Source organism: Felis catus, chromosome F1 (assembly GCF_018350175.1).
Source record: "Felis catus isolate Fca126 chromosome F1, F.catus_Fca126_mat1.0, whole genome shotgun sequence".
Taxonomy (NCBI): domain Eukaryota; kingdom Metazoa; phylum Chordata; class Mammalia; order Carnivora; family Felidae; genus Felis; species Felis catus.
Genome location: NC_058384.1, coordinates 43,635,191 through 43,662,600, shown reverse-complemented (window position 1 = coordinate 43,662,600; position 27,410 = coordinate 43,635,191). Strand labels below are relative to the sequence as shown.

The 27,410-nt window shown below is 52.1% G+C and overlaps 1 protein-coding gene across 5 annotated transcripts in view; it reads right to left on the bottom strand.

Annotated features, from left to right (window-relative positions):
- Positions 1-6,880: 6,880 nt before the first annotated feature.
- Positions 6,881-27,410, bottom strand: part of MFSD4A (major facilitator superfamily domain containing 4A) — a 30,740-nt gene continuing 10,210 nt past the window's right edge. For 2 of the 5 annotated variants that reach the window (XM_023247210.2, XM_019822121.3), the window contains exons 2-10: positions 26,547-26,745; positions 25,614-25,874; positions 22,414-22,582; positions 21,862-21,977; positions 20,625-20,798; positions 15,156-15,303; positions 11,557-11,627; positions 10,250-10,272; positions 6,881-9,093 (exon numbers count right to left, since the gene is read on the bottom strand). In XM_023247210.2, coding sequence (XP_023102978.1) covers positions 8,895-9,093; positions 10,250-10,272; positions 11,557-11,627; positions 15,156-15,303; positions 20,625-20,798; positions 21,862-21,977; positions 22,414-22,582; positions 25,614-25,874; positions 26,547-26,745 — 1,360 coding nt within the window. In that variant the 3' untranslated portion in view covers positions 6,881-8,894. Of the gene's footprint in view, positions 9,094-10,249; positions 10,371-11,556; positions 11,628-15,155; positions 15,304-20,624; positions 20,799-21,861; positions 21,978-22,413; positions 22,583-25,613; positions 25,875-26,546; positions 26,746-27,410 lie in introns of all 5 variants that reach the window. The other 3 variants (XM_023247212.2, XM_023247211.2, XM_023247214.2) reach the window with 3 other exon arrangements.

Here is a 27,410-nt window from a genome sequence, read left to right as displayed (position 1 = left end):
TGAGGTTTTAATCTCAGAGTCTAGAATTCTTGTGGGTGGTAGTGTATTAAGCAAGAAAAAAAAGGCGGTTTGATTTCATTTCTCGTACTTGGTAGAACCTGTTAGCACAAAAGTCATGTTTTGACCTGTAAACAGAACAGTCTGCAAGGTGAGTTGTTGATGCGGTTTAAATGTTCCATTTGAAGCTGCCAGTTTCTTCAGGCTTTTCTGGGAAAAAAAAAAAAAGTAAGTGCTAGATTGACAGCCTGCCGGAAAATGGCAATTGCTAGGATGCCGCCATTCGCACCGGGCGCTTGTGAAAGATGGAAATCCAGAGTGGTTCGTGTGAGAGGGGAGATGTTGGCTTTCAGGCTTTCTGCAGAAACCAAGAAATTCAAGCTGTCGTTAACATCATTTTAGACGAAACCTTTAACAAGAAAACTCGTGAGGGATACAATTAAACATGGTAAGGCTCTTGAACTCTAGTTTTTTTAGTGTAATACATATCAGAAAGTTTTATGAGGTTTAAAATTTTATTTTGAAATCTGTAATTGGGGGACTGGAGCATTTCTTTTCAAATTCATTCTGGTTTATCGGCTGAGTACCGTGTGTGTGTGTGTGTGTGTGTGTGTGTGTGTGTAAACAAATCTGTCTTTCAGAGGGAACATATATTTTTCATCCTCTAGGATGGCTCCCAGGCTATTTTATACGAAAACTTAAAAAAAAAAATTGGCTGCACTTTGCAGTTGCCACTTTTAAAAAATTAATGCCTTGCACATTTCAGTTTTTTTAAATTCTTAGACTCATAGGCCTTAAAGACTAATTGCTTGCCAACATTTTTAGAAATAGGAGGCTGCATGTGACATGCGCTGAACAAAGCCACGTTAACCCACTCGCTTGTGCACGGATCACTGCTCAAATACAGATGCCCTTTCCTAACATTTCTACACTATCACTTTTGTGTAAAATCCTTGTTATGTTGGGGTCTGAGTTTCTCAGAGAGGGGGTTTATACTAAGAGTAGTATTTCTAAAATACAGATTTGACCGTGAATTGATAAAATAGTGGAGGAGTTGTGGCTTTGTAGTCTAGTCTACCCTTTCAGACCGTACATAATAAGCATTAGCAGAAACCTCAGAGTATCTCGGGCTGAATGTTCTTCTCAGCCTGCTCTGTTTCCCATCTCCTGAGGGCCCATTCTGAGTCTTGTCCCTCCAAGGACTATGAGCCGCGCTAGGACAGGCCTGGGATCAGGACAGGGTGGGCATGCCCTGCGGCTAGGCCAGAACCGTAGCCAATAGAATCGTCCAAATATGCCCAGGATAGAGTTCATACTGGTATTAAATCACTTGGCACTTTTGGGGGCACCGTTATTAGCACTGTTTTGTTATTAATAACTGGAAGCACAATGGTAATTTTGATTCATTTCATCTTAAGGATATGGAGGGTCAGAGAAGTAATGTCTATTTCTCATTTATGTTTTCTGGAATTAAGACTCTTTGGAGAAGAGGTAAATGGATTACCTGATGAGCCATTCTTCAGGGCTCTGTAAGGTATGCTCTTTTGGCTAGGATGTTTTAAAATTATTTACAAGCTTTTAATACTCTGCTTTGTGGAAACTTTTTAAATGATTTGCAATTGATGGAGTACACTCAGCTTTGTAAACTATCCAATTACATGTTTCTTTTCTGTTTTATCGTTGTTGCTCATTGTCTGTTAGGCAGGGGACACAGTCCCTTCTAAGACACTTCATGGGTTTTGTTTTTGAGGGCAGTTTTACCAGCACCTACATTGCAGTCAGTGCTTATGTAAGAAGTAGCAATATCTTATCCACTTCCCTGTTCACTGTTAGTGAAATTAACTAATATGCATATATGTAAAGATAGAAATTAACACAATTAAGTTTTGGTCACTCATGGCCTATTTATTCGATTTGGCCGTTTGATTTCCCTAATCACAGTCCTGTCGGTTTCTGCACTTTTGCCTTCTTGCAGTTTCACTGACCTCTGTGGGTAGGGAAGATTCAATATGAAACTCAGTCCAGTCATTTTGCCACTGATAGCTTTGGTTTGAGGTGAATACAATTTTTGACCCGAAACTAGTTTTTTACAATTATACCCGTTTTTTGGCCAGATAATCAAGTTGGTTTTTTAAAAAAGTGTGTAACTTTGCATTTTGAAGAACAAACTCAGAATTTTCTATGAGTCCTAACTGGATCTTCAGGTGTGGACGTCACTTGACAATGGAATGTTATTAGTGAACATTTGATTTTCATCCACCCAGTGTATAATGCAGAGGAAAAACATGTCTGCTGTGGCGTTAACACCGGAGAGAGGTTTTTTTTTTTTGTTCTTTTTGTTTTTTACATCAATGTCTTAATTCGGGCTGTGTGGTCATCAGAACTTGTTGGGGTGTTTCCCTCCAACCCAGATCCACTTGGCTGAGAAGACAGTTCTGTCACTGTTTGTTTCCCCCTTGTTTATTGAAATCTATCGCTCACGATACCTAATCTCCACCGCTTCTGTGTAAATGGACCGTTTCTATGTGATGCAGGTGCACACCTACCCAAAGGAATGAATGACGGTTAGAGCAGCACTAGTGACTTGTTATAATTTCAGTATGATTTACGTTAGGGAGATCTTCAAAGTATTAACATTGCTTTTTTCTTCTTTTTCCTACAACAGCAACGAAAATGATGGTAACTGCTAACATTTATTGAAATTATACTGGTTGTTGGGGCAGCTGGAGAGGAGCTGCCTTGTCTTCTAGCTCAGCAGTGGGACTTAGCCTGTTGGGAAACAAAGGGGTGTTGTTTTAAGGTTGATTAGAATGACGGGAGCCAGAGTCTCGGATTCTAATTCTTGTGGCAAAGAACCTTCACACAGAGCGTAGGTAGGTGAGGAAGAGGATGCGCTAGCACTTTGAGGGCTTTACGATATGCTGCTTTGAAAAGAGAAAAGGACCGTTGATACTCAGTGCATCTCCAGACATAGCAAGGGGTTGCTCTGATAACCAATCAGGTGATCGCTTTTTCTCTCTCACTTCAAGTTTTATGCAAAAGTTTTGTTACATTCTGTAATGGTGATATGTGTCTTTTTAGAAAGATGATATGTTAAAAACAACTATTTTTATGCAGGAACTGACAGAGGAATTTGCTTTGTATAATGGCAAGCTAGCTTTAAGAAAGCACCGTAGCAAATTTACTGAAGTCTGAAACTACATAGATATGTTAATAGATATATGTGCAACTAGATACGGACGACAATTGTATTTTTTTAAATAAATATTTTTAACAAAATGATCCTCTGAATTGATTATTCCTGTCACACCCATTGAGATAGTCTCTGGATTCTGTTTTCATCCGTGCTAAATGTGGGTTAGAAAAAAGTTCGGTTTCCCAGTGGTTATTAAAACCTGGCCATCAACTATTTGATGTGCAGCTACATTAAAATATTTAAAGCCTGGGGCGCCTGGGTGGCTCAGTCGGTTGAGCGACCGACTTCAGCTCAGGTCATGGTCTCACAGTTTGTGAGTTCGAGCCCCACATCGGGCTCTGTGCTGACAGCTCAGAGCCTGGAGCCTGCTTCGGATTCTGTGTCTCCCTCTCTCTCTGCCCCTCCCCTGCTCATGTTCTGTCTCTCTCTGTTTCAGAAATAAACATTAAAAAATTTTTAAAAAATAAAAATAAAAAAAATATTTAAAGCCTGAGTTGGGATATAGGTGCTGGAAACGGGAGATTGTAAAATGATTGTTGCCATAAAAAGGAATTGAGAACTGACGGGCTAGAAAAACTACTCCCCGTGTGAAAATTTCACTTCTGTTTGTTTGTTTTTTAACTTTAAGAAACTTAGATTCTTTCATACTAGCCCTTGTGAGCACCATATTTTGCTTGTTTCTGCTCTAGGCATTGTTTCTTGACAGAAGACACTGGAGACTTGAGTTCTTTAAGTTAATGAAATTGGGCCCTTTCCGAGCTGAGTTGATATAATACACATGGGGGAAAGTGGGGTTACTAGATGGCACAAATTACGTCACAGAGGGCTGTCTCTTGTCTCCAGGGGGAGATAATGAGATGGAGGAAGAGTTCCTTGGGGGGCAATGAAGCTTCACTTCAGATGGTGGGTAAACCATGTTCAGCGTGTTTGGGTAGTAACCACTTAGGACGACAGCCGGATCCTCCTAAACCGCTGTCGTCAAAATAATATTACCTAAAACCGTTGTCCCGGGAGGTCGAATACGTTTGGGAAATGGGGTCACCACCTCTTGGAGATTCAAGATGCATATTAGAATATTAAAAGCTCTAAGAAATCCTTCAGTAAAAAAGCCTGTTCGATCCACCATTTTCTAACCTTTCTGGCTGTTGACACATTCTCTTGAGAGGCATAATGTCCATTTTGCAATCACTTTCTGTGTTTTATAGATGCATCTAATGACAAACTAATGCCCTAACATTGAGTAATTTCCCAGGGCTTGCATTACCAGGTTGGAGATAATTATTAACAGTTGTAAGCTTTTGGGGCACCTGGGTGGCTCAGTCGGTTAAGCATCTGCCTTTGGCTCAGGACATGATCTCAGTTTGTGAGTTTGAGCCCCACATCAGGCTCTCTGCTGTCAGGGTGGAGCCCATTTTGGATCCTCTGTCTCCCTCTCTCTCTGTCCCTCCCCTGCTCGTTCTCATTCTCTCTCTCTCTCTCTCTCAAAAATAAATTAAAAAAAAAAAAAAAGCTCTCACTGATTTGTCACTATAAAGCACTGCATTTACCAGAATATGCCCTGTGGGTGCCTGGCTGGCTCAGTCAGAGGAGCGTGACCCTTGATCTTGGGATTGTGAGTTCAAGTCCCACTTTGGCTGCAGAGATTAAATAAAACTTTAAAAAAAAAAAAAAAAAGAGGAATATGCCCTGTAACTGGAGTTCATGAAGGTGACTTCCTTCGGGATAACTTTAAGAGGACAGTGTGTGATGAAAAATCAAACAGGAAAGATCATTTCTGCCAGGCGGAAAGCATTGGTGTCGAGGAGGTTGTTGGAACGTCACAGTCGATGTTATGATTCCCATGTGCTTTTCAAAGCATCATTGACAGAAACCCCACTCTTGTCAAGGCCACCTTCCATGTTGCCCAGTCCAGTGGTCGATGTTCAGTCCTCATCAGAATTCATGGCAGCATTGGTTACTTCCTCCTCCTTGAGATACTTACTCTTCATGGTGCCTTCCAGGAAACCACAGTCTCTCCTGAACTTCCTCCTCCTTCCGTGGCTTCTCTCATATGCTCTGCTGGACCATATATATATTTTTTAAACCACTGTTGAAGAACCCCAGGGCTCAACCTTCTAGTCATATGTTCTCTCTCTAGGTGGTCATCTTCAGTCCTACAGCTTTAAGCTCTATAGGTATGTGACCATGAAATTTATATCTTTGGGCTTGACGTTGAAGCTCTGTGCATTTATACTTACTAGCCTTCTTCACATCCGAGATACCATCATAAAATGAACATGTGCAAGACAATTGTGGAGCACCTCCTTCATCCTCCAGTGTTCACTGGCCTCGTCATCTAGCCAGTAACTCAAGTCAATGGCTTGGGGTCATTCTAGATTCCTGTTTTTCTCACACCCATACATACCCACTCCAGCAGCAAATTCTATCCATTTGACTTTCGAAATAGAGCTTGAATCCAATCGCGTTCACTACTTCGGATGCTACCAACATCGTCCAAGCCACCAACGTCTCTTGCGTAGTTTAGGCAGTGGTGCCTTCGCCAGTGTCCCGGTTTCATTCCTGCCCCCCACTTTCTTCTCCTCACAACAAGCAGAGTATTACTTTTAGAAGTGTAAATGAGACCATGTGCCCTGCCTGCTCGCAACTCCCAACGATTTCACATAAAAACAGAATCCGTGCTCCCGCCATGGCAAGTAGGATCTGGCCCCTCGCTGCCACTCCCGCCTGCTTCCTGCTCCTGTCACCACCTTGCTCACTGCATTTAAGCCTCACTGGCCAGCTTGCTGCCTCTCAGGGACGGCACACGAATGCTGGCCGATGCCTGTGCACTCACCCCTTCCCCTGCCTCCTACGAGCCTTTCCTGGGACTTGGAGTCACTGCTCCCGCCCATCATCTGGTGCCAGCACAGACGGCACCTCCTTACGAAGGCTTCCAGGAGCATCTGTTGCCAATCCCTCTTCCCACTCCCCTGCTTTATGTTCCTCTGTGACACTCAAGTATCCTTCATCTCCCGGCGTGGTCCTTTCCTGTCTTTCTGTCTTCAACTGCAGTGTAATCTGAGGCAGATGCTTCTATCTCATTCTCTGCCGATTCTCTGCACCTAATCAGTGCCTTGGACATAACAGGTGGCTCAATAAATCTTTTTTTTTTTTTTTTGCTAAAGATTTTATTCTTAATCTCTGCACCCAGCGTGGGGCTCAAACTTACAACCCGGAGATTAAGAGTCACATGTGCTTCCCGACTGAGCCAGCCGGGCACCCCCTAAATCTTTTAAAAACGAATAAATGAATCAATCCTCTAAAAGACCGCTCGGTCAGTCTGTCTTCCTTCAGTGAATCTGGCGTACAGATGGATTAGATTCCTGCCTCCAAGCAGCAGACGGACATCTGGGAACGGGGTAATCCCGCTGCACTCTGAAATGTCACACTCTTCAAAGGAGATCAGGTAAAAAGCCCCACTTGCTCTGGAACTGATTTTGAAGTGGGGTTTCAAAACCTCTGCCTTCCCTTATTCTGATTATACGAACGAGGGAAATAGTGATTCTCCGTCTAACAGTTTTGTTTCTTCTAAAATATCAGCCATGTGAACCTACAGTTTGAGAGAGACCTCTCTTTGGAAAATATTTGGTCATTTGTTTCTGAGCTGCATATAAAAGGCTCGATCGTCCATAATGGATAACACACTTGTTAAGTTTAAAATATTTTATTTCAGGAAAGGTACACTTAGATTTGCTTCAATCTCGTTTTCTATATTCTCAAATTGATCATGATCATCTTAGATAAAGCCAGTGATCCTTCTTTGTAAATCTGTATAAAAAGGATGCGGGTTTTTTTGTTTGTTTGTTTGTTTGTTTTGAAAAACCACGAGAAAAATACAGCTACTTTCTTTTTGTCCAGGTCAGTCACTCCAGTTAGATTGCACATTGAAGTCCGGCAGCCATCAGCTATTTTTAAGTATTTACAGGCATAGTTAAAACTACACCCTTAGACCATCAGCCTTCAAAAAAATTTAGATCTGTTTGACTTAACAATAATTGTGTACCAAACATACGAACAATTTCGAATCTGCTTATGAAGAGGTTTTAAAAATTGCTAGCGTTTATGAAGCAGTTTCTAGGTCAGGCATACAATAATTGCTTTAAACAAAGCCACTTCATTCTTTCAGAATTCCTTTGAGGTAGGGTAAGTTCTTTTAGAAATGTCACTTCGATTTAACAAGAACAAGCAAGGCTGGAAGACCATCAGTGAGGGACCCGCCCAGGGCCGCACAGCTAGAGAGCGAGGCCAGCGCCCGCTCTCCGGCCAGGGCCCCGTCACCACATAGCATATGCTGGCAGACGCAGCCGGCTGACATGACAAGGCCACCGATCTGGGGTACGCTGCTCAGTGTGGGGCCTGCGGCTCAGGCTACAGAGAACCTCGCTCCCCTTTTTATAGCCACGCATGCACGTTCGTACATAACGCAGAGAAGCTGCAGGTAAGCGCACGTACGGTCACCGTCACGGCCATTTGACTACTTACAGACGCCTCCGTGGTCTCACCCTTTCCAAGTGGCAGGCTCTGTGCCCTCTCGGTCACTAGGGGATCTGCTCGGTCGGGAGAGCCCCCTCCTCCACACTGCTTTCGGTGTGCTGCTCCCCCCGCATCGCTCGGCAGTCCCAGCTTTTTGTTAAGGAAACCCACCTGACGTGGTACAAAGAGCTGTTTTCCTTGACAAAAGATGTAAAGTTTAAACCAGGTATTTTTGAGAATTCCTTAGTGCTGTGCCTACACTTCGCGTAAGCGCGGTCAAGTAAAAGAAAACCGGAACCTTCATCCCATTCTCCCAGACGGCTTCTGAGCCCGTTTGCACTGATCGTTAGCAGTGGGGTACCTGCAGGTAGATGTTTAACAACTGGCTCTCCGGGGGGAAGAGAAAGGGGAGGATGTGTAGCCTCTGCCAGTTTCTATGGGGCGAATCCTCCCACGTGGCTGATCTCGGGCCACCAGACACGTTACCACTGCAAGCGCATCTGGGAAGAGATGGACAGAGCCACACCTCCGTATCCTATTTCCCCTGTACAGGTACAATACGCTTAGATACCTTCAAGGAAGTGATGAGTTTTGAGTGGTTCTTTCGCTTGTCTTTAACGGAATTGTTAACTTTCTATAAAATCTCATGTTTAATACTGGCCGAGTTTTAACAACTAGCTCTCAAAAGGAAATGTTAACGACCGGCTTTTATCAGCTAGTACGAGCCAGCCCAGCATACCACTGAATTAGTGTCCCAAAGATAGCAAGATTCGACTTTTCCTTTCGATGTTTTAGATTTTAAATGAACTACGGATATCAGCAACGGGAATTTGAGAGACCGTGGCTTACCAAAAAGTAAAAAGCACATAAATCATTTGAGCATGCCGGGAACTAACTTGGGGTTTGTTTTGACTGATTTCAAATATATCTACAGCAAGCAGTGATCATCGAACTTTACAATTTCAACCTGTTCTTTCAAGCTTCAACGAAAAGTGATATTCAAACCCAGGGGATGGTCCATGCAGGAGGTGGTCGGTGGCCAATGGAGTGAAGCATATGGCTGTCTTCTTCCTTCCCATCGGGGTATCCTGGACACCTCTTACCAAAGGTCCGAACCGGGGGAGAGGAAGGTAACTTGAATATCCATCCAGTAAACTGCTAATGATTTTCCCAGTCCGTTCAATTTCTTCTACCTAACCAAGTATTTGTGGAAAAGATCCGAGCCAAGGCGTGGAGAGATCGCCTCCAGGGCGACCCCCAATTTCTTGAACACTTTGGTCTGTGCTGGTGCTCGAGAGGCCGGCCGTCTTCGCCTGCCCCCTTCCCCCAGTTTTACCTCTGGTAGCACTCTGGGCTTTCCATTCCCAGTGCTTTGTCCTGGGTAGGAACTACAACAGAAAAAACAGGTAGCATGCGTCAGCAGCTCTGATTAGCTGCGGCAATTATTCATTCCGAGAGCTTCCCCGGGCTTTTGCTTTTCCCATCCTATGGCTCCATAGGGAGGACAAGCAGAAAGGCAGACTTACTGGTTCTGGCAAACTGTTGGTGGAGGGGGCTCGTTGCGACTCGCGTCTGGGGCTCAGGGAAGATAGGTTTCTTTTGGTCTCCCACCAACAGGGAACTCATTGGGTGTTACTCATTGGATATTCACCAAATAGTTCTCGAATGTGTGGCCTAAATGAAGGCTCCATGCTGAGTGCTAGGCTAGACACCAACTGGTACCGGCCACCTTGGAAGTGGGGCTACAGTTAGTGCTGACCGGGGTGTGGGGCGGGGGGCGGTGGCGGGATTGCTCTCCTGGGCTTTAAACTGAGTGGTCGTCTGAGAGATTGGATTGCAGACACCCATTCCTTCAATTGTTTGATCATGTTGCTTTTATGGAGAGGATGAGGGCTCCGCTTGGGCCCCTTCTCTTAAGAACTGGCTACGTGCACAGCTGATACAGTGCCTGGGACTCTGAGATCTCTGGGCAGAAAGGCTGGGAGGCTCAGGGACATGAAAATAGCCTCGGGACACCCCCTGCCTTGGGTCTCCAGGAATGAGACTATTCTTAGGAGGTGTCTCTGCCCCAAAGGAGCTTTTCTTTGCCACTTGGCCTGGAGGACCTCTTTTTGAAAAAGAAATTGGGACTAGAGTCAAAATCCCAAACTGCAAAGAGATGGCCAATTAGGCCTCTGGGCCGTGGTCCAGCCAAGGAGGCAGAGGCCGCCTTTCAGGGCCCCACACGGGCTGGAAAGGGAATCCTGGCCCGTGGTCCCACGGCATGGTGGGATGCAGGAAGCCAAGTTCACGATCCGTGCCCCTCTCCTGATGGAGAAACCATGAGTCAGCCTATCCCATTCCCTCCTGCCCTAAGAGTCCAGTGTGGACAATCGCATGGCAAAGCAGGAAGAGGGGAAAAGGAAGCTGTAGAAAAATAAACACTTCCTCGCACTTTACTTGGAACAGAACAGTATTTGTGGCGTGCTACGATCTACAGCATCTCCCACAGCCTCGCCTCACTTTGTTTTCCTCCTCTTGTGTAGCAACAGATTCTTTCCTTACCTGATGAGAGTCCAGAGTGCATCCTGTGGAAAAACAGGAGCAAGACATAGAAGGTAAAAGCCAAGCAACCAAAGATCACGCCACAGACCAGGAAGCTATAGCTGCCCTGGGCCTGGAAAATCTGCCAGAGGGGAAAACACAGAGACGCAGGCCGTCAGAGCCTCACAGGAAGGCGCCCTGGAGGAAGCAGCTTCCCCCGACCCCCGGCGGGCTCCGCAGTCAGGTTGAGGCCCGTCACACCGACGGGCAGGGTGGTGAGTAGGAGGGACGTCTTGGCCTCGTTTCAAGGTTATGTGTCTGGAGGAGGCAGAAACCCTGCTCGTGACCCCTGCGGTCCCTTTTCGCTCTGTATCTGGAAGCTTCTGAAAATCTCTCCATCTTCCTTAAAACTCCGGTCAGACCGTGTCTATACCCACAGGGCCGAACCAGAACTCTGCAGAGGATGTGTATGGACCTATGTCTATCATGGAAAATTTAAAACACAGGCCAAAGGAGCTTACGGAGTTCCCCTGGGCCCGTCATCCGACTAGCAATTAGCACCTCCGTGCCCCTCCACTGTCCCCTGCACTAGATCACACTGAAGCAAACCCCAGACCTCACGTCATTTCCATGCGGAGTGTTGTCAGGAGGTGTAGTTCTCCTCCCGGCAGGGCACAAGATCAGGAAAGGAGGGTTGGGATTAGGGGCATCTGGAAGACCCAAAGACCTAGGTTTGAATATCCTGTCAGTTTTTAGAAGTATGACTGACCGAGGGCAAGTTGCTCATTTATCTGAGTTTCAATATCCTCCTTTGTAAAAGGGGGCGTAGCAACAGCGCTAGAAGCTTCAAACGAAGGCAGATGTATTTTTTTCCTGGTGCACCCGGGAGGACGGGTACGTCTGAAGAGACGCGGGAGGGCTGGCCCTCGATGAGGGCAGGACTTGGGCAGGAAAGCTGGGCCCTGTGTAGGGTGGCCAGAGGCTAGGGGAGCTGGGGTGGGGACGGTAGGTGGAGAACGGGTGGGAAAAGAGCTCCCGCCCGCCACTCAATCCCAGGCTCTGGGAGCTGAACGACATTCCCACAGGGCCCCGCTGGCCCCGCTCCCAGACATGACTTGTGTTTGCTTTGGACCGTACCGCACCTCCCTTCACATCTCCAGGTCTCACATGCGGAAGCAGAAACAGGTAACGGAGGGGGTCCTGCCTGCTGTGTGGGACCCCCAGGGGAGGGACAGCTTGGGTTCAGAAGGTGGCTGGCTACATCTTCCCACCTGCTTGGAGGGGGGCTCCCCAAACGCTGTCCCCTGCCCCTAGGGTCTCCCACATACCGAACCAACCAGCATCTGGAGAACCATCTCGCCAATTCCTGCCCCTGTCACCAGCACCGTGGTCGCACAGCCTAACCAAAAGAGAAGGATTTGGGTTAGTAAAAGCAAGTGAAGGAGACAAGTCAGCTGGTACAATCCTGGCTATTTCTGGGGAGACCCTGGAAAATGGTGTGACTGCCTAAGAGGACGAGTTCGAATTCCTAAGATTTCTCAGGCCTCAGTCCTTAACTTTGCTTTGGGAATGCTTAGGTCTTGCTGTCAGTATAGTTTCACTGTTCTAGAACCTTCAATCACTCAGGGTTGTCTTCAGGGTAACTTCCAAATTGCTTAGCCTGGCATTCGGGGTCCTTCCAAATCTGACTGCCCCCTACGTTTCCGCAAAGATTCCCTGATCTCCTCAGGCCAACCCTCTCTTCCAGGCAGACCAGTGTCCTCACTGTCCTGGCATTGTACTGAGCAGCCACACCTCCACTCACTCTGGCAACAGGGCACAGACCCCCTGAGCCCAAGCTTCAGAGTCAGACTCGGGTCCCAAGCCCAACTGTGTTACCTACCAGCCGTGTGACCTTAGGCAAGTTCTCCCCCTTCTCTAGGCCTTGGTTTCCTTTCTGTAAATGGGCATGGCAACACCTTCTCCGCAGGGTTGCTGTGTGGTGAATCTGATACACCACTTACTAAGTGGTAAGTACTTAGCACAGTGCTGGACACAGTGAACTCCCGAACCCCTGCCAGTTCTCTGCTTAACCCCTTCAACGCTGCCTTCAGGATAAAGTCCAAATGCTTTCATGTGGTTTGCAGGGCCTGGTCTCTGCTGAGAGCTCAGACTCCCATCACAGCCGCTCACAATCCACCCTCCCGCCAGGAGGACGGTCTCGCTTCCTGCCCTGCACGCTCATGCTCACCGCCGGGTTCTGACGCTTGCGTTGCCTCCCTCCCTCCTGAGCGGTCCTCTTCCTCCTCCCCTTCGTGGGCCGAGCCCCTGTTCATCTTTGAAGTTTCTCCTTTAGACTTCCTCCAGGAAATCTCCCCCGTCCCTAACCCTGCGGGAGCTGCTCTTCATGTCCCGCGGCCCTCCACCCTTCCCCCAGGTACCCCACTGTTTGCAGGGTAGCCTTCCCCTCTGCGCTGGCTGTGAGCCCACGAGAGAGGACTGTGCCCTGCATTGTATTCAGTGGCGTCCACTACTGCTTATTATTAGCCCAGTGACCAACATATGATAGATACTTAATGTTGATTGATTGATTACTAAAACGGAGATTATCATTCCCTACTTTAGGCTTCAAGTTCCTCTTTTGGTCTGGCTCACGTGTACATTAGTCTCTATGCCTTTGCTGTCACTTTGTTCACTGCCCCTGCCCCACTCTTCCTCGGAATGTCTTTCCTTTTTCCTTCTGCCTTTCCAAATCCTGGGTCAGCTCACGTCCCATCTCCTCCAGGAAGCTATGTGTGGATTCAACACTGGTCACTCCCTTCTCTGAATCCCAGTAGCACCCACTGTCTATTCCACTCATTCATTCAAAAACCCTCCAGTACTTTCTGGGCATCAGGTACCGAGCTAAACACCGAGTAGTCAGATGAATAATTAGAGTTAACGTATGTTTTGAGCACCTGTGAGTCAGTTAAGCTGCTAAGTCAAGTGTTTGACATTTCGTCAAATGCACAAACAATCCTAAAGATAGGTATTTGTGCCCCCGTTTGGCAGATGAGAAAGCTGAGGCTCAGAAAGGGGAAGAAAATTGAGAAAATGCTCTCAAGGCCAGAAAGTGTGCAGGCAAGACTCACCTCCAGGTCTGCCAATGACCTCAAAGCCTATGCTCTTGCCCTCCTTCCCTGCTGGTGCCCACAGGGAGCACATTGCTGAGGAGGGGGCACAGATAACATAGGTACAAAAGCCATGAGGGTCAAACAAGAGAGGCAGGTACAAAGGAGAGGGACACATCTTTCCAGGGGGAATCAGAGAAACTTCTGGAAGGGGTAGAGAAGGAGGGACTTGAGCAGGCAGGCAAAGGGGCCAGACGGAGTAGAGCGGGCACTCCAGGCAGAGCATAGCTTTTGTGCCATCAGGGACTAGCAAGTAATTCAGCATGGCCAGGACGCAGGCCCTGAGTACAAGAGGTGGGCAGGGGAGGCTGGTGAAAGGAGAAGAGCACCACCGGAATATACAAAGGCCGTGACCGTGTGTTTCGCGGGGACCCCTCTGCAGCAGCTTGGAGACCCGCCGCTAAGTGGTCCCACCTTGGCTGCACTTCAGAGCCTCCCAGTGGCTCCGGACCAATTACGCCAGGTGTCATGGAAACAAAGCCCAGGCCTCTGGTTGTGTTATACGCGCTCTGGGTGATTTTAATGTGGGACCAGCACTGAGAACCGCCACCGAGGGAGGCAAATCTGAAGGGCACGGGCCAAGACCTGCGGAGGCAGCGATGGAGGTGATCAGAGACTGGAAAACACGGGGCACCATGAAATATTCCAAGCAGGCACGTCATGGGAAAGGCCTGAACTGCGGTAGGGATGGTGGGAAATGAGAAGAGAGCAGATCTGAGTGACCACTTATTATTATTATTATTCTCCAACATTTGGCTTACTTAATGAACTTATTTTTAAGTAGGCTCCACACCCAATGTGGGGCTCGAACTCCCGACCCCGATGTCAAGAGTCACATGCTCCGCGGACTGAGCCGGCCAGGCGCCCGTGTCGTCTAACATTTGTTGACCACTTAAAACTCTGGGATCCACCGCGTGATGTGTGATACCAACGTTAATTCACTGCTTTCGTCTACTCACTGGGGTTTGGAGATCATCCTTAGATCTCGCGGATCCAGGCCTGCCATCTCTTGTTACTGGGGATAACTGCGCTGGTTTTGGCTCTAACTGCTTCAGACCGCCCCCCCCCCCCACACCATTTCCTCACTCCTCCCTAAAGAAATCACTCCTCCTCAATGTTGGTTTTCCGACACCCCAGGGCACTCTAGCTACTTCTAAGGGTAATGTTAAATGTTCAAAACATAATTATTTTTAATCAACCCATTTAAAGAAAAAAAAAAGGATCATTGCTCATTGCTACACGCGGTGGGGAGGCTACAGCAGGGGAGGGAGATTACTGCAGAGAATTTGAGGTTTCCGGCATCCAAGAACCCCATCAGGACAACCCCCGATCAAGTGTGGAGCCGCTGTTCTAATTCTCCGTGCTTCCAAAAACAGCCGCAAGAACAGCAGAGCGAGGAGGTACTATTAGTGATAAGTTACAAACCCCCTTCCTATGCCCTAACTTTTCCTGCGCAACTTTGCTGGTCTCTGAACTTGGGATTTCCAGCACACCCGTGTTCCATAAAATGCCAGCTGTGCCTCAGGAGGCACTGCCGTGGGAGAAAAGAAAACGGGAAAGAGAAGCTTAGGGCTTCTCGGTGGCCTGAAATCACATGACACGGGCATACTGTTGAACGGGGAACTCCACGGGGGTAAGAACTTTGCGAACAAGTTCCCAACCGAGTCAGGAGGGCGGGGATCTGGCTGGAATACCACAGAAAAGATGGGGCGTCGGGGGAGGAAGCCGCACCCAGCCAAGGCGGGGACGCTCTTTGCTCTGCGCCCCAGCACACCCACCTTTGTACTGCAGAATGTCCTCAGTGTAGGCCAGCATGCTGGGGAAGGTGCTACTGAGGAACAGGCCCAGGCTGGCTGTCCCCACGAACAGGAAGACGACGTTGTAGGAGAAAACGAGAAGCACGAGGAACGTCACCACCACGCCCACCTTTTAACAGCAGAGAAGGAGGCTATTAGGAACTGGGAAAAGCTGGGCGTCCCGCTCCTGACTTGGAAAGCTCCTCTCGGACCCCAGAGCAGCGCTGTGTGACCAGGGCGCCTCCCTGTGGACTGTGTGGGAACTGCACCTTCCCCAGCCGGGTCTCGGCCAAGGATGCCCTAGGGGATGAGGCGCCAAGACCGCCAGGCAGAGGGCGGGCCATACACACTTGAAAAGCGCTTGGTGAGGCAGTACTGCCTGTCCCTCAGGTCTTATCTTGGAGCACGGGGAATTCCAGCCACGCCACCAGCTCTCTGCCCTCCATTCCTCATGAAGAGGAGCTGCTTTTCTGGCCCTAAAAGCCATGCGTTTGCAGGCAGCAGGAGGGGCTGGCTGGGGACGGTGTGGGTGGCTGGGTCCCCACGCTCTGGGAATCCAGGCAAACCTCCCAGACGGAGGGTCCGTGACTGTGGCCCGGTTCCTCGGTTTCACCTCGGACTCCCATGAGCAAATTCCAGCCTGTGGTTAGAGACTCTTGTGATGGATTCGGGGACCAGAGATCTTCCTGGTTCAGTAAGGGTCTCTGTCACATGGGCATATTTTTGTTAAGTGTCGCTTTTTCTGAATTCCTTAAAAAGGTTTTTATGTCAATATTGAAAAATTTCTAGGCAAAATGCCTCTGGGAGGAAACTTAGGCAGCCCGGGTCTGGAGGCAAAAGACCAAGTCTGCGGCTTTGAAGTCCTTGATCTCTCTAGCCTCCTAGTCCACGAAATGGGTTACAAAAGCGACACGGAAGAGTGGTAGGAAAATGATGGCAACGCAGGGTCTCCTCAAGTGTGACTCTTGCGACAAATATCAGTCTTAGTGTTTGTGTGCGCGCCCTCCCTGATGTCTCCAGACACGAGGATCTTGCATAGAAAACCGTGGTTTTCAGGTGAGCGTCTCCTGGGCGAGTACCTCCATTTCCAGAAAAAAGGAAGATAAAATTACATAGCAGAGGGCTAGAAGGTGTGTAAGAAACCACATCCACCCCCACCCCCACCCCGGCCGCTTTACAGATGACCTGAGCGTGCCGAAAGGGAAGGGACGGTCACACTCACAGGCAGATCCCGGGGACTTGCTCCAGCTGGAAGAACCAAGCCAGTGGTCGCAACCCGCGAGCCCCTCCCTTTGCGCTTCCCTACCAGCCCCTCCGTCTCTGCTGCACGATCTCTTGGTCCGAGACCTGAGACCGAGCGAAAGACTTGCTGCCCCGGAGGGGGGTGTACCACAAATGGCGGCTGAGGGGAAGACACCCTCTTCACAACGCGACAGAGGCGGACATATCCAAGGTTCCAAGTATAATGTATTTCCTTGGCACAGAAAATGGCCCCATAGCTTCACTGCTCTTTCTTCCTCCTCTGCTCAATCTTTAAATGTTGGCACGGCCCCAGACCCTTCTGGCTCTTTGTCTGTGTTCCCTGTTGGTCCGGCGCCATGGTTTCAAATATCTCTACGCCCAGCCGCTTAAATCCATCCCTCTGGCCATGACCTGTGTCCAGAACTCCACTGGACGACTGACAACCGGGTCCAGACAGAGCCCGGCCTCGCCTCCAGCAAACACACTTCCCCGCATCGGTGAAGGGCATCCCCATCCGCCCCGTGGTCAGGCCCTGTCACGAAGGTATGTATGTCCTTGATCTTGTTTCCTCCTTCTTTCTACCTTCAGGCCAAGGGCAAGTCCTGTCAACTCCGCCCCCAAAACGCTGTGCACCCTTGTACCTCTCCACACCCATCCCGGACCACTCTCTTGTGCCTGGACTATAGGAGTGGCTCTTCATTGTCTCCCTTCTAGATCTAGCCACGCTCATACAGCACAGGGCAGCGTGCTTCAAAGCAGATCTGTGCTCGCTTCGGCAGCCCATATACTAAAATACAAAGCAGATCAGGGGCGCCTGGGTGGCTCAGTCGGTTAAGCAACCGACTTCAGCTCAGGTCATGATCTCACTGCTTGTGAGTTCGAGACCCACGTTGGGCTCTGTGCTGACAGCTGGGAGCCTGGAGCCTGCTTCAGATTCTTTGTTTCTCTCTGCCCCTCCCCTGCTCACACACACACACTCTCTCTCTCTCAAATATAAACATAAAAAAATTTTAAAATAAAATACAGAGCAGATCATGTCCATTCCCCGCCTAACACCTTCTAAAGGCCTGCTTTTCTCCCACTTGGAATAAAACCCCAAACCTGGCTTACAAGACCTTCCAGGATCTAGCCCATGTCTGCTTCCCCAACCTGTTTCCTCTCTGCTCCCCACCACAGACCCTGCCCCACCACGCTCTCACCCAGTTAGCTCCCCCCTTGGGCCTTGCGACCAGCAGTGCCATCAGCCAGGAACCCCGACTCCTCTGCCGTTCACACCGCTGGCACCTTCTCAGTTGTCAGCTCTCAACTTAGACGTCGGGGGCAGAGCCGGCGAAGATTCTGCTCTTGCTCCCCTCCTGCTGCCTTGGCACCCCCTTTACACACCACACGTTTGCAGGCGGGCCTTGATGAGCCACCCTGAAAATCTCCAGGCTTGGGCGAGCTTTAAAAACACCTCTTATTTTAGCTGGGGTGACCTAAGACGGAGCGCGCATGCCCAGGGCGAACTAGCCCCTCCTCCCACTCCTCCCACTCCTCCCACTCCTCCCACTCCTCCCACTCCGTGAGGCTCCCCCCCCCCCCCCACCTGCTTCTCACCTGCTAACCACGCGCCTGCTGACCGGCCCTGCAGGGCACGCTCAGCTCCCCCTCCCCTCCCCTCCCCTCCCCTCCCCTCCCCCTCTTCTTCCCTAGCCCCTAGCCAACCATAAGCTCCCCGAGGCAGAGCCCCGCCTTGTACAACTTGGTACCCCTGCACTTGCCCACAGGCCCTGCACAAAGTGCCTGTTCCTTCACCAGGAAGTGGTTGTCGAGACCCAGGAGAACAGAGAGCAGGGTGACTGTTAGTTTAAAACCGAGAGGAGTGAATCGGCAGCATGAGGGGAACTTGCTCGCGGCTGTTTACCTGTAATCCTGCCAGGGTGCCCGCCAAAAGCACCTGAAAAGGTCTGAAAACAATCCAGGCGCCAAGGCCCCTCTCCACACCCCGAGTCACAGTCTCCGGGGGAGGGGCCCGGGAATCCGTATCTTCCCAAACCACCACTAATGTATTTGGGAGTCACTTGTTCCAGGACACTGTTTTCCGAAATCTGCTTGGTGACATGAACCCCCTGGGGTGTTGGTTAAATATACAGATCACTAGGTACCTCCCCTGGACCTTCCAGTTCGTGAGGTCTGGGTTGGGCCCAGGAATCTAGGTTTCCTTTTAGAACCCAGCAGTCCAGGGGCGCCTGGGTGGCTCAGGCGGGTAAGCGGCCGACTTAGGCTCAGGTCATGATCTCACGGTTCGGGGGTTTGAGCCCTGCGTCGGGCTCTGTGCTGACAGTGGGAGCCTGGAGCCTGCTTGGATTCTGTGTGTGTCTCTCTCTCTGTCCCTCCCCTGCCCGCACTCTGTGTCTCTCTCGTGCGTGTCTCTCTCAAAAATAAAGAAACATTAAAAAATTTTAAAAAGTAAAAAACAAAACCCAACGGTCCGGGTGAGTTTTTCTCATCCGCGCCTGTCAATGTGGGTGCTTGAGATGCTTTTCTTCCTCCAAACTCAGAGTCCCGCCCCACCCTCCTCTGTCTAAGCAGCTGCCCTCGGGTCCTGCAGAGGCCCCCAGTAGTACAGGTACCCGGAGCCTTCTGCACCCCAGGACTCGTGCAGACTTGCTCCTTCCCGGCAGTATCATGTTGGCCCTCTTCTTCACTGAGATGACAGTCCCTTCTCCACTGCTCTTCATCCCCTCTTCCCTTCGGGTGGGGGGGGGGGCCCTTCTCTCTGACAACGGGACCCCTCCCTCAAGGCTCCCTCCTTTTCTCCTCGGCCTCCAAACAGGCTCCTGTCAGACAAAACTCCCTCCAGCCCAGGACCATTTGCAACGGTCACACCTCCGCTTCCTGTCTGGCCCTCAACCTCTTGAGTTCGGCTTCCGCTCACACCGCCTCCCCTCTATGTCGAACAGAAATTTCTTTCAGGGGCATGGGTGGCTCTGTTGGTTGAGCATCCGACTTTGGCTCAGGTCACGAGCTCACTCTCTCTCTCTCTCTCTCTCTCTCTCTCAAAATAAATAAAGAGGGGTGCCTGGGTGGCTCAGTAGGTTAAGCGTCCGACTTGGGCTCAGGTCACGATCTCACTGTCCGTGAGTTCGAGCCCTGCGTCGGGCTCTGTGCTGACTGCTCAGAACCTGGAGCCTGTTTCAGATTCTGTGTCTCCCTCTCTCTCTGACCCTCCCCCGTGCATGCTCTGTTTCTCCCTGTCTCAAAAATAAATAAAACGTTAAAAAAAATTAAAAATAAAGGAAGAAAGAAAGAAAGAAAGAAAGACTGAAAAAAAAAGTAATTTCTTTCTTAAAAGTCATCAACCAGCACAAGGTCAGATATAAAGGCTTTTCTTGGCGCTCATGATCTTTGGTGTCTGTAGCCCCAACATTATTTCCGAACCCCCTTGCCGCTAGAAACTTGACTCAGGGAAGTACTTTCTGGCAGCGGATCGGGCTGCCTGGAAAGGGAGTGAGTTCCCAGTCACTGGAGGTTATTAAACAGACTGTGGACTCCCTGGAGGGGATGTTACAGAGGTGATTTGAGCCCTGGAGGGAGGCTGGGCTAGATGACCCTAATCTGTAATCTGGACGCTTTGTCATAGATAGTGACATGGACCCACGTCAGGTCGAAAGTCTGACCCCATCGCTTGGGCCTGGAACCCCTGCCTTCTGGGCAGACCAGTTCCCTGAATAACATCCTACATTCCAGCCTGGTACTTGAGAATCATTTGGCAGAGTTTCAAAATGCAGATTCCTAGGCTCCAGCCCAGACACGGTGATTTCTGAAGGCCAGGGGATGCCTGGCCTCCGCTGGCCATGGGGCTCTGACCAGCTGGGCGTCAAGGTCACACAGGAGGACCAAGGCCAGCACCCGCTTCACTTGTACTCTTGGCAGACTGTCAGCTGAGATCTGCTCCACGCATGGCAGTAACCACCTCCTACGGCCCCTTTCTCTGATGGGTACAAAATCAGAGGCCCAGAGAGGGAAAGGGATTTTTCCAAGGTCACACAGATAGGCTCCACCTTCTTGATTCCCCCCTTCCTCACGGCATCTCTCTCCCCGCTGCTCTCCTCCCTCTACTCCTGCATTCCCTCCCTGTCCAGTCCCGAGCAAATGTCCTGGGGCGGTGGTAGGGCCAGGAGTGGATGGTCCTCCTGCGTCTCCAAGAAGTGAAAGGAGGCCACTTACCACATTGACGAACACCATGGTGGCTGGCTTCACTTTGGAGGAGATGGGAATGGAGATGAGCCGACCCAGGGTGATGAAGCCCCAGAAGAGGCTGGGGAGGTAACCAGCCACCTTGTGCCCCACAGACAGCGGCTTCTCCACTGCATAGCTGTACACAAAGGCTGAGTACTCCCCCTGTGGAGAGACGGGCCCTGCTGAGCACACCTGGGGCACAGCTGAGCCCTCAGAGAAGGAAGACCAGGTCGGGGCAGGTGTGCTGAGGGCTGAGGGAGGACTGGTCCTGCCTCTAGAAGCTCAAAGGCGGGCCTAGGGCCAACATCACACAACACTCGCGGCCCGAGCAGAGGACAGACCCTGGGGAGCTAGAGCTTACACATTCCACCGGCCCAGAGGCGCAGGCCTGGGGACACAGGGAGAGGGGTGTCTCCGGGTCTCCACAGGGGGTCTCGAGAGGTCTGGGCCGCTCCCCCCTCCCCACCAGAGCAGAGCACAACCACACGTCTCATTTATGAGGATTCCACGGATGGTTTCTTGTTGAAGGAAGGGCACCACAGCTGAAAACAAGGTGGGCACACGTGTCGCGTCTCGTTCTACGGAGGAGGGGGCGGAGAGAAGTGACGCGCCCAAGGTCACACTGAGAGTTGGGAGTCAACCAGTACTGTCACGAGTATTTCCCACTGGGTCACCCGTTTTAGGGCCTTCTCTTCGGAGAGGCCCCAGCATGGCAATCGGTTCATCAATCGGCCATTCAAAAGTATCCCGATCTAATCCTACGAGATTTCTGGAAAAAGGCACTAAACGGTGTTAACAGAGGTCACTAGTAGAATAAACAGCTGGGCCCAAATCTTGACTGTAGCTTGTTTACAACGTGGCTTGAGAGGCTGAGGTTTGGAACGCGTTCCGGGAAGCGGCGTGCCCTCGCGTTTACACGGCATGACCTCTGCCTGGAGGAACAGACCTCTGCCTCTCAAGAAACGTGGGTAGCTCGCACTTGGTAACAAACCAGAGGGGCCCCTGCCCACAGAGTTAAGGGGAATAAAAACAGCTGGCTGGGACAGAAGACCATAGTACCCAGGGGCTGCGAACGATTCTTCGGACAGTCCCCGCCCCCTAGGACTTCTATTTAGTTTAAATGCATGTGTTGACTGCACAACAGGTGCGCCCTCTAGGACACCTTGAAGCTCCCCTCTTTCTCCTGCCGCCCCAGCTCGAGCGCCGGGGAGGCGGGCAGGCTCACCGTCATCCCGTCGGTCATGAACAGGACCAGGGCGGCTGTGATGTGGATGGCGAAGAAGGAGTAAGGGGCTCCTTTGAAGTTCTTCCTCTGCCAGCAGCCGAACAGGTCCTCGTGCCCTGGACGAGACATGAGAACAGGGCTGAGTCTCAGCCCTTCCTTCCCCTCTGCAGGCCCGGGGTAAGCGGCTGCCAGATGGACGAGCCTGGCAGGTTGGGGACCGGTGACTGCCGCCCACCTTCCCTAACTTCCAGCCAGCTGTCAGGGACAGCTCCTGTCCACCTCAGTCCTGGTGGAAGCGAGGCTCAGGGAGATCAAGTCACTTGCCCAAGGTCACACAGGCAGGCTGAGGCAGAGTGCAGGCTGGAGCCAGAAGCCTGCCTGCCCCACTCCTGCGGCCAGGCTGGTCCGTGTCTTGCCAAACGGGACCATGGGTGCCCGGGGTTTGCTTCCAACCATCATCGCCTGTGATCGACGTTCACCCTCCGGGGGATGGGGTCACTAGGGAAGCCTCGGTGTGGGGCCGTGAGCGTGAAAGTTCATTAGAGCCCCCACCTGGGTGTGGCTGAAACTTTGGGGGCAGTGAGGAGGCGTCTTCCTTCTCGGGAGGCTGCGTCTCCAGGGCCAGCTCATCTGCGGACAGGAGCAGGGGCCTCCTCTGAGGGCAGCAGGCCAGCAGCCGCTCTTTGGATAGCAGAAACAGCACAGCCATGGGCACCGGGAGCTGGGGGAGGGGGCAGAGGGTCAGGAGAGCCCTGTTCCCATCAGGCTCTCCCCTTCCCGTGCCTCACCTGCACACACCACCACGGGGTCGACCGGCACGGGTCTGCACAGTCCTGAGAGAAGACGGTTCTTTTCTAAGGGTGTCCACCTAAAGGCCATCCCCAGCGAATGCCGCCAGGTGTATTGACTGTCCAACCTTAACCACATCCGTTTTTCTAAAGACAGCTCTTTGTCACATGCAAATCTTGGACTCACACCAGGCCTCCCCGCTGGTACAGGAGAGATGTCAGAGATAAAGTTGTTTCTAAGGTCCTTATTGTGAACGGTGCCGAAGCGGGACCCCCCCACACTCCTTCATGCTGGGAGATCACATGCCACCTCACGAAGAAGGTCTGCTTTGGTTCGTTATCCCCATTTTCCAGATGGGGCGACCTGAGGCTCAAAACTGTCACTTAGTCATCACCCGTTACAACTGGAAGAGACCAGATCGGTAAGCGAGAGACCCGAGAGTGTTAGTGCCTGGTCACTGGCTGACGGGGGAGGGAAGGGCGGAGCTGGACTGGAGCCCGGGGCACCCTGATTCTGTCTGGTCAGACCCCACCTCAGGGCTTGTGTGGGTGATGTTATACCCGAGGAGGTAGAGGGCCTGTCCCCAGAGGCTCGCTGTCTAAACAGGAAAACCGGGACACGGACTCCTTTGCTGGAAAGATGCACGGTCCGGGCAACACCCGCGCCCACGAGCCCGGTGTTGTGTGTTTTACATCAAGCCACTTGGGTTTAGCGAACTCCTCAGGGCGATGAGAAATAGCTCCTGCCCCTGCGGTTGCCTGGAGAAGCCTCCACCGCCTCCCTCAGGTGCCCTGCCTGCGTCTCACCGCCCTCACTGCCAGGAAGCTCCCCATCAAGTCTGCCCTCTGCCCTCCCTGCTGCACCATAGATCGAGTTCCTTTTGCTTAGGACAGAGAGGAAGCCCAGGGAGCTGTGCAAGTTGCCCAGAGCCCGCCGGGCATCTCTGCGCTGACAGAGATGGGAGGCAGCTGGGCTGGTGCTGCTCTGAGGCGGTCTCTCCCTCCCTGGAGGCAGGCTGGTGCCCCGGGGTGGGGGGTGGCATTTTCCCAGGGCTCCCGCCCCCCCGAGGGCACCTTGGGAGCCTCCCTCCACACTCAAAGATAAGTCACACGCCCCGCAAATCAGGCCTCAGTGGGAGGAGACGACCCCTGCCCTCGGGAGTCCCAGGTCTGACGGGGGAGAGTCAAACCCTCCCTCCAGTCTGATGGGGGAAACAGGAAACCCGCACACAGAGGCCTGCGGTGGCAGAATGCCTGGGTGAAGGCCGAGGGGAAACAGCTGTGAAAGAGCCCGGTCACTCCAGCGGGGCTTTCCAGGGAGGTGGGCGGTAGGAAGGGCTTCACAGAGGATTGGCTGGGGTTGCCTGGTAAGAACACAGCCTGTCTTTATAAGAAGCCCATTCAGAGAAGGCAAAGGCTCCACCTGGAGAGTCCAAGAGTTCTGGGGAGGCTGCCTGTGTGTGTGTGTGTGTGTGTGTGTGTGTGTGTGCGCGCGCGTGCGCCCACAAGCATGCACAGCCCCATTCTCTTCTGTGGTGGACTGTTTATCTTCAGAAACAAACCAACAAAAAAGTCCGGACATCCTGCCACAAACAAAGCGCCTCCAGGCTGCACCTCGTGGGGCGAGAGAAAACAGGGCTCGGGCTGACACTGGACCTTCCGGCTTCCTGGTCCTGGCGTCTCGGCTTTGACACGGTACTGACGGCGACGCTTCCCCTTACAGGTGCCCCCCTGGAGGGCACAGGCCCGAAGCTGAGTTGTTTCCAAAGCAGTGACAGGCATGGGCAGAAAACGGAAAGGGTGAGAGAGGGGCGTGTGTTTTTCAGAGCCCCCAGTGAAGATTCTGGTACAAGGAAAGGAAAGTCACGAAGAAAGGAAAAACGAGCACTTGCTATGGGGCAGCAGGAAGGAGGCCGGTGCTGGCAGTCGGGGTGAGAGCCTGGCCAGTGTCTTGCTAGCCACTCATCGGGCCCTTGTGCCAGGGACGGCATGACGCCCCCTGCTGTGCTGCTCAGGGGGACTGGATGATCTCGAAGACCCCTTTCAGTGCTACGTGCACGGCATCGCAGCTGGGCAGCCACTGCAGAGCGGTGACAAGTGGGCCCAGAGCAAACCGAGGCCCTTCGTCACGACGGGCCATACGTTGCCTCCATCCCGCAGCCGGGCCAATGGCCGCCTGGAATACTCCACACCCGCAGCCCAGGCCGGGCCGAGCCAGGGGGCCAGGGATGCTCCTGCTGTTCCTCACGGTACTTCCCAAGCTGGAGAGAGGGTAGGGGCGTCTCTCCACCTGTCCCTCTGGCCCCAGCCTGGGCTATTGGCAGGGAATCTGTCTTGGGTTAAAGACCGCCAGAGGTTTCTGGCCAGGGACAGAGTCGGTGCTGACAGGGAGGATGAGAGCCGGGGTACAGAGGGGCCTCAGTACCTGACCCAGTACAGGCAGGTGGTCTCTCTACCCTGCTCCCACCATGGCAGCCATGGTGTGGTCATTTTGTTCATCCCTTGACCCCCATGGGAGCCCACCTCACAGCAGGACACAGGGGAATCCCACCGGTGATGAGGGAGCCCGGGGAAGAGCCCCATACAGCCTGGGGTGCTCTGTCCCAGAGCCCCTTCATCTGGCCTTGGAGGGAGAGAGCTGGTTTCCCATGGAGGCTCGGACGGCTTGAAAGTTGACCCTGATCCCGTTGTGCTAAACCTGCTCATGGCTTTACCTCCCTGGAGAATCGCAATCATGGATTGTGACAACTGAGGACCTTCAAGATGATCTCCTGCGACCCCGTTTGTATTCAGATGCATCCTTGTGGGGGGGGGGTTAGTCTTCCCGCCCCCTTGCCTTCCTGAGGGCACGCTTGAGCCCAGCACACTGCTCGGAATCATAAGAATCTACACTGGGAGCTGCTATGGACTGACACGTGTGACGGTCCACTTGTCCCCCCCCGGCCCTGCCCCGGTGGCACTCACATTGATCAGGGCCATGATCCAGAAGGCATACGACACGCGGGTCCCTGCCCGGTCCTGCGCAGGCAGCCCGGAGAGCGAGTGGTTGGACCAACGCCACGCCTCGGTGTGGTGCTGGCCTAGGACCCTGGAGGCGTGGAAAAGGTGGCTTCCAGAGGTGACATTGGCCGTGCCGTTGGCAGGCAAGCAGTTGGCCTCAGACAGGAAGGGGTCGGCAATGAGGGGGCTCAGCAGGGCGCCAAAGCCCACAAAGAAATGGAGAACCTGGAGGGGGGAGGAGAAGTGGTGTGGGTGGGGGAATGGCTCAGGCTTCATACCCTCCCCCCCCACTTTGTGTTCCATCTGGGGAGTGCCTGCCTGGCCCCAGAGTGGGAAGCGATGGGGACACAGGAGAGAGGAGGACAGAAGTTCCTCTCAGTCACCTTCTTGTCCGGGGATAACTGGGTGACAGTGGCCAATTCCCTCCCTCCCGCTTCCTTCTTTCCCAGATCTTAACTCCGGCTGGGGGCTGTTCCCATGATAACACCTACCAGCCAACACCCCAAAGGGAAGGGAGCTTGACAGAGGGAAGGGCTGGATAGGAAGAGAAATGCAGAGACGGGCAAGGAGCTGAGAAATTAGCAAGCCCTCCCGTCATGGCACACTCCGACTCACAAAGAACCTCTTCTCTGGAGCACCTGGGTCCCTGGGACCACCCTGCACGCAGGGAGCATGACCCTACTTTAGAGCTGAGGAGGCCCGAGTCCAGAGATAGTGGCCCAGTGTGGCCCAGCTGGAGGTGGCCACATAAAACCAAGACCCCGGTGCTCTTTTCTCTTTTTGCATTACCCCCTGGCCTCCAGTAAAAGACACCTCACCCCAGGGAGGGGGCTGGGAGAGGTGGACAGGTTCCCGGGAGCTCCCTGTGACCACCCAGCCCCGTGCGTGCGGGCTCACCTGGAGGAAGATGGCCGAGTCCTTCTGGTAGACCCTCACCAGCTGCATGTTGGCCACGGTGTCGATGCAGCCCATGGCTAGGCCCGCCAGCGCCATGACAGAGGCCAGCACCTTCACATCTCGACAGAAGGGGATGATGGCAAACACCAGGGAGATGGCCAGGGATGAGGTGAAGAGGGCCCATAACGACTGGGCCAGGCTACGGTAGCAGAGGGGTGAGGTCAGGGGAGGGGCCTGGGGCCTTCAAATAAAGAGCCCCCTCCTTGTCCCCCGCTCGCTGGGCAGCCTCAGGGGAAGCTTCTGGTAGAGGGGAGAGGGGGCTGCTGAAGAAGCTCTGTCACTTATTAGCTAGGGGTTCACAGGCGAGATGTTTCTTGTGCCCCAGTCTTCTCGGGTAACAAGCCCTACCTTTTAGGGCGGCCGTAAGAACTCAAGAAACCGTGTGAAGCGGCACGTGATGGCACTTAGCAAAGTGCACCTGCTATGACTTTACTTACAAGCGAGTTTCAACTTCAAATTGTTTGCGGATAGGGGCGCCTGCCTGGCTCAGCCAGTAGAGCGTGCGACTCTTGATCTCGGGGTTGTGGATTTGAGCCCCACATTGAGATTACTTAAAAATAAAACCTTTAGGGCGCTTGAGTGGCTCAGCCGGTTGAGCAACCGACCTCAGCTCGGCTCAGGATCTGAGTTTGAGCCCCACATCTGGCTCGCCGCTATCAGCGCGGAGCCTGCTTCGGATCCTCTGTCCGCCCCCACCCCGCCCCGCTCCTGCCCCGCCCCCACCCCTGCCCCACCCCTGCCCCGCTCTCTGCCTCTCAGAAATAAACGTCTAAAGATAAATATTTTAAAAAGCTTATAAATATA